Raw genomic sequence first — 6369 nt, forward strand, 5'->3', positions numbered from 1 at the left:
CACGAACAGAACAATCTTCCCTATTAAAAGTGGGGCAGTTTTGCATGTGATTAGTCCTGCTCAGTTGTGGCACATGGATGTGCCTGATTGCGGCAGAGATTGTGTGAAAGGTTGAAATTCTTCGTCCATGGTTGGTCAACCCAGCTACAGGATAAGGGAATCCTCTTTCCCGTCAGATTCAGAGACTTTCAAAGGGGTCAAAGCAGATGTTTTGAAGCTTCGGGACCTACACTGGAATAGAGCCTGAGAGCATAAACCCCTGAATATACTGCACTTTTGTTTATCATAGGTCTTGTCTGGAAATATATTTAGGTTTCTAAAGGAGATAAAGACGGATTGTATTCGAAAGAATCTGCTGATGTGATGGTCAAACTTGATATCAATGATGCGGTTATACGTATATGTCAAAGCAGACGCGTCGTAAAATACGCTTTTCCCGACAGGTTTATTTTTGAAGAAACCGACGTAGCTTCCTTCATTTAAAATTGAATACGTCTCTTCTTTCACACTCCTATTTAAACACACTCCTATTTAAACACACTCCTATTTAAACACACTCCTATTTAAACACACTCCTATTTAAACACACTCCTATTTAAAGGCTGAATTATGTGAGCGGAGACAGTCTGATTCTTGCATCGAGCTGGCGAATAATCCTCAGTTTATGGTTGCTCATGTGTCTAGACCAACTGATTGACGTAATGAATTCCACATATGCTGGAGTCGAAAAAATATCATCATCCCCAATTCGTTAAACAAGCCTTCGAGCCTACGCTTATCCAGGAAGAAGTGAGGCGCTGTGACGAACTCCAGTAGTAAATCATGAATACATGCGGCTCGTATGCCATTCAAACATCGTAACAAACTTGAAAGCTTATGCAAATCAACCAATCAATCTGGGGAAACGGTTGAGAAGTATGGAGTTCCAGTACTACCATGAAGAAAATTTTATACAATGCTTATCTTACTCCTAACTTCTCTAATCTAGTTAATCCTTACAACTGTCGTGAACTAGGCGCTGGCCCTGGAGCTTGATCGGGGCCTGACGTGTTCTGTTCCGAAGGCGGACCTGCATTGTGTAGTGCAGCCATCCCCTGTTGCGTCATGAATTGTTGCCTCTTTAGGGAACTTTCCATGTTGGGATTAAGGGAGCTTGTCCTGAGCCTGGCTGCATTGGCGCGCCTAGCAAGAAGACTGCTCTGCATTATGGGTTCTGGTTTTGGAACATGGTTCGGCTCCAACTGATTAGAATCTCCGGAGAGGTCGGTATAATTCTGCATCAAGCTTAGAAGGTCCGGCAACGGAAATTGAGTAAAACCTTGTGGATCGATGTTGAAAGGATTCTTCGGAAGTCCACCTGCAAGACTCTGCTGAGCGGCAGTGTATCTCATTAGCTGCTGAGCTCTGGCCTGCAATTCAAATTGTAGCCTTACGATCTGATACGCCATTACGAAGCTCATGTTGTCCTGAAGGGATGGAGGCTGTTGGTTGCGGTTCATTAGGGATGGCCAACCTGTAAGTAAACTGTCTAGATTTGGAAGTAGCCCCAAATTGTCCTGTGGAGACACAAGATTTGGTAACGCGGATGTCATTGCAGGTAGCCCCTTCTGCAGTTGGCTTATAGACTCTTGCAGACTTTCAGCTTCATAAGTATTGAGATCTCCAGAGGAATTCTTCGTTTGGTTTATCTTGGGATGAGAGTGCGTTCCTTCGTAGCTGGTGATGACAAGGCCAGGATCCTCAGTGGACCTTTCCACTCGCTTTCGAACAGGACAATGAGCAGTTGTGCACCGGTAATAGTTTCTGTGGATCATCACAATGTATCTATCTCAGTTCCATTTCTATTTCTACAAAACAAGCATTTCATCCACGAGTATACTGTTCGCTCGAAATTTTCGATTCTGAGGTCTGAAACTAGTTCCTTTCTACGCAGGAACTCCTATGGGAAAAAAATCATACTAAAGTACTGAGATTAACTCTAGAATGTAACTGCCAGGCGACCAATTTGTTCAATGGAGACAAAATAACATATCGTTTCGGGAAAAATGTTCAATCTTCAATTTTATCAGACAAATGATGTTCCCGATCTATACACGGAACTTTATGACCCTTTATCACGTTTCGTGGACACTTAAAATTTGTAGGACCGTCTGCATTAATGGAACTTATTGTCAATGTCCAATTACTAGTTACTCTTTGACAGAAGTAGTGGGTGTGTTGTACCTGGGATGAGGGCTGTTCTTCACGGGCTTCTGGCCATACTTCCGCCATTTGTAACCATCTTCCATAACGTCTACTTCTGTTCTCGTTTTGATTGCATATCGTGGCTCCCGCAGTCTCTTTGGACCCTTATTCTTCTGAATCTGCTTAATTAATCTGCTCATTTACAACATGGCTATTAAGTTAAGAACTCGGTCTCGACACTGGTAAGATTCTGATTAAGATTCTCGACACTCGAATCACACGAGTGCCAGATACTACCCCAGGCTGAAGCACATTATGATAATTGGAAACACAATTCAGGCGCCTCCTGAAACGGCTCCATCTTACGAGGCACCAAACCAACTCGAGTTAGAATGTTGCTTACGATGAATTATTCCGTTTGTTTTTCGGCACGTCTTCGACCCCCGAGATATTACTTCCTTCCGAAGTACACTCGACGTTGAGTCGCTTGCGCGACTTCTTTGTCTCCTCTCTTGAACCAGAGGCAGCAGAGTCACTTGTCACCATGGGATTACTGCTACCTGGGTCGCTCTCGCCACTCTGTGTAGATGTTGAAACAGACTCGGAATTCTCCACGTTATTCACCTTTGGACTCCAAACTAACTCAGAATTGGGGGGTAATCTGGGACTCCAACTTTGAAGAAACTTCAATTGATCAGAAAACAAAGGCGACGCACAGATAGTCCCCAAATCAGGGAATTCTCCTCCCTCGCCAAGTCTGGGAGTTATCAACCCTTTAGGAGAGAAGTTACTTAAATCCAAGTACTGTGATTCAAACACATGCTGCGCCCACGCATAATTTTGATCTTTGGACTCATCCAAGCTAAGTTTTGCTTCTTCACCTCCTCCATTTGATGAATCTACGCTACCACTACAGTCCTTCGTCTCCACACAATCTTTCCTTTCATTTAACGCCATGTCTCGCCTAAGCGTCAGCCTAAGTCCGCTACGTTCGAAACCCTCCCTTGCCCCCTTCCCCCCACCCCCCTCCTACTTCAGAGAATTAAACAGCAGTATGTCTTCCACTCAGACACTCAAATGCTTCTGCGAACTCCCCCTCGATTCTCACCGCAGGCGGCGAGATATTGGTACTATGTCGACAACTAACTGGCGCAAGACACCGAGGGTCTGAAGTACAACCTCTCGGGGTATGGTTTTAACGGAGCTCTTGAGGCAATAATAGGCTAATAGGTCCAACCTCAATGGACAGTGTGAACGATAACTAGTCACGGAGTACTTGAGGGGGTATGGACGGGAAAGCAGGGTTAGTTGTCAGCATGCCCCACCGAAACCTATTTGCTGTAGGATGCGCACTTCGGTCCGATCGTGGATCCCTTGCAAGGAAGAGCCCGCCGCATCTGCTCTCATTTTCTCTGTTGCTGCGTGGAAAAATAGCCCATCAGGAGTATTATATATTTGGGAAGCTCCCGGTTCGCAGCTTGACAGGGTCACAGGTGGTCAAACTGCACGCGCTTCAGTCTTGAATCGCGGTGGTTCAAGGCCGGAGCTTCAAGGACTCGCATCCTGCATGGCCAGAGATGATGTTGCGGCAGCAGCTGCCTCATTCTCGTTCCCGCTCTCACCGTTCCTGCTTTTCTCGGGGGTCCACGTGGGATGCATCGCGGAATTGAGCTGCTAAGGTGGCGTCCACCTCAGCAATTTCTTTTAAACTGTTTCCTTTTTCATTTCTTTTTCTCCTCCGCCGTAATCGTTACTCACATACCGTCAAGGTCTCTCCCCGCGTTTTTTATTCGCGGGAATTCCACGAGTGTGGGATCTATTCCTTGCTAGTGATACAACACTAGTTGCAGTTTTACTAGGGTTTTCTCCAGGTTTCAAAATTGACACACAATAAAAGTGAATATTATTGAATCTCATGATTTTGGGTGATTTGGTTTTTTAATTTTAATTTTTTTTTTTGCAACGAGCTATCATATCTTAGTCCATTTAAAAAATATATAGGTTGACTTGTTTTTACAAATAGATTGTTTTGGAAATTAATAGTCATATATTATTCCATAAATTCAGATCGGAAATATCTGTTGTAAATTCTTATAATGCACTTGGAAGATAGGTTTTTAGTATAAAAAAGTAAAATAAAAAAATCAATGAATAATATAAACATTGAAAAATTGCAAACATGCTATTATTTTTATTTTTTATTTGATGAAATAATTCAAATTATTTTAAAAGTTCTAATGTCACCATTAAAGATATTGATACTCATTTAGGTCCAATAAGATGGTAACTAAAAATTTATTCAAAATTTGGCAATTTAAAAATGTGGATTTCTAAAGTGGATTTTTAACTCACTTGATAATTTAAATAGATTAAAAAAATAAAAAAGTAAAAAAATCAGCACGTCTCTTTTAGCAACAAAAATATCACAATTGTGGGTTATAAGATGGTGGAGTAATGAGTGGAGTCCATATGAAAGGAAAGAAAGCCTATACTAAAGTAGAGTCCCAAAGTAAAGAATTGTAAAATTATAATATAGTAACTTGGTGGTTGTGGTGGAAATTTGAGCTTGGGACCCTACAAACCTTTGGAATAATTTTAACTAGTAGCTTTATTAGTATTTTCTAAATAAAGATATTTTTTTATTATTTTTATGAATTTCTTGTATCCTACTTATTACTAGATGAATTTGTATTATTGTGTCAAGGACAAGAACTCGATGTAAAAACAATTCAAACAAGTGAGCATTTACTCAAACAGAGGTAACAAAATATATATAAACAAGTATATATATTGAAAGAAAAACTGGAATGGCTATTGCCAAAAGACAAGAAAACTAGAGACCCTTAAAACAGACTAGAAGCAAGAAAGGAGTTGACAAGAATGAAGAAGCCTTCACTCTTGTCTCTATATATACTATCTAACTAAGAGCTACGTGGCGACATTCTATAGGACCTCCAATTTGTGTTGACTTTGTAGGGCACATGCCTTGACTTACAAGGCAAGTTTTTCTACGTGTGGGCCATATAGTTAGCTTGATCTTTAAGCTAACAACATGTGTGGCACATGGCCAACTTGTTGACTACGTTTCTAATCCAAAAAATCAATTAAAGACACCTATGAAGTCAAAGCAGCATCTAGGAAGTTTCTAAGAAGCTTCCATATTAAATATTATAGAATTAACTTACTTTTACCTACTTTTATTTACTTCTATCTATTTCTATATGTAATTATTAGCTTACATGATTATGGTCGTGACATTACCCCCCCTTCTAGGGACGAGTTCCACGAGGAGCGGTCATCATATGTTGAGGAAATCTATGATGCGACGAATTGTATTCGCCACATACTTTGATCTCTGTTCTCTTCGAAGATGATTGATAGGGCCTCTCAACCATCGGTAGTGTCCCATACCAGGGCGGGAAGACCACCCAGTTATTTGATCATTGTTGAGGCTTTCGTAACTTCCTTCGAATAGAATATTTGAAACACCATCAGAAGTTGTTCCTACCTCTAGCAAAATCACCAAACATCGGGAGTCCCTTCCCAAATCGTGATTCCAAACGCGTTGTATCTCACCATCTATTCAAGGAAGAACATGTCGTTCTTGAAGATGTTCATCTCGATTGCGTCGTCTTGAAGGTTGTGACAATCGTAATGTCTCGTCCAGCAAGTCAGCAAATGAAGGCTCTTGAGTTAAATCCGTTGGTTGTTGGTTCTCCATCTCCTGAGCGCCACTACTACAACGAAGCTACGAAGAAGAATTGAAAGTAGAATGTTATCTTGCCTAGATGTTGTTTCTTTTATAAAGAAGATTTTTATCTTGATTTTGATAGATGTCGTCGATGAAAAGCCTCCACCGCCTTTGCTACATTTGCAAGATTCTTCATTGGCTCCCATGTGCGTTCATTAATATCATATCCGTGCCAATGGACAAGATATTCTATTTTATTTCGGCATCGCCTTGAATCTAAGACTTCTTCTACTTCAAACTCTTCATTATTGTCCACTTCTATAGGAGGACGTGGAACTTGTCGTCTTCTTGGTATGTCCACTGTCTTGTATGGTTCAAGAAGAGACATGTGGAATACTGGATGGATTTTCATTGTCTTCGGTAGATGTAAATGATATGCAACTGGATTGATTTGTGCACAAATAGAAAATGGTCCCAGCCTTCGATAGTCCAAC

At 41.2% G+C, this 6369-nt stretch overlaps 1 protein-coding gene across 1 annotated transcript; it reads right to left on the reverse strand.

Moving 5' to 3' along the window:
- Positions 1 to 908: 908 nt before the first annotated feature.
- Positions 909 to 3342, reverse strand: LOC112285107 (uncharacterized). The gene is made up of 3 exons (XM_024525638.3): positions 2588 to 3342; positions 2224 to 2376; positions 909 to 1803 (listed from the first exon to the last, which is right to left on the reverse strand). The coding sequence occupies exons 1-3, from the start codon at positions 3139 to 3141 to the stop codon at positions 996 to 998; spliced, it is 1515 nt and encodes a 504-aa protein (XP_024381406.1). The 5' UTR covers positions 3142 to 3342; the 3' UTR covers positions 909 to 995.
- Positions 3343 to 6369: the final 3027 nt, after the last annotated feature.

The sequence above is a fragment of the Physcomitrium patens genome, chromosome 7, assembly GCF_059467195.1.
Source record: "Physcomitrium patens ecotype Gransden chromosome 7, ASM5946719v1, whole genome shotgun sequence".
In the NCBI taxonomy this organism is placed as follows: domain Eukaryota; kingdom Viridiplantae; phylum Streptophyta; class Bryopsida; order Funariales; family Funariaceae; genus Physcomitrium; species Physcomitrium patens.

Excerpts from the sequence above, each read along its gene's own strand:
- LOC112285107 (XM_024525638.3), bottom strand. The coding sequence starts at position 3,141 with ATGGCGTTAAATGAAAGGAAAGATTGTGTGGAGACGAAGGACTGTAGT. Across the intron at positions 2,377-2,587 it reads AACAAACGGAATAATTCATC|ATTAATTAAGCAGATTCAGA; the intron begins GTAAGCAACATT and ends GTAAATGAGCAG. Across the intron at positions 1,804-2,223 it reads AAGAACAGCCCTCATCCCAG|AAACTATTACCGGTGCACAA; the intron begins GTACAACACACC and ends GATGATCCACAG.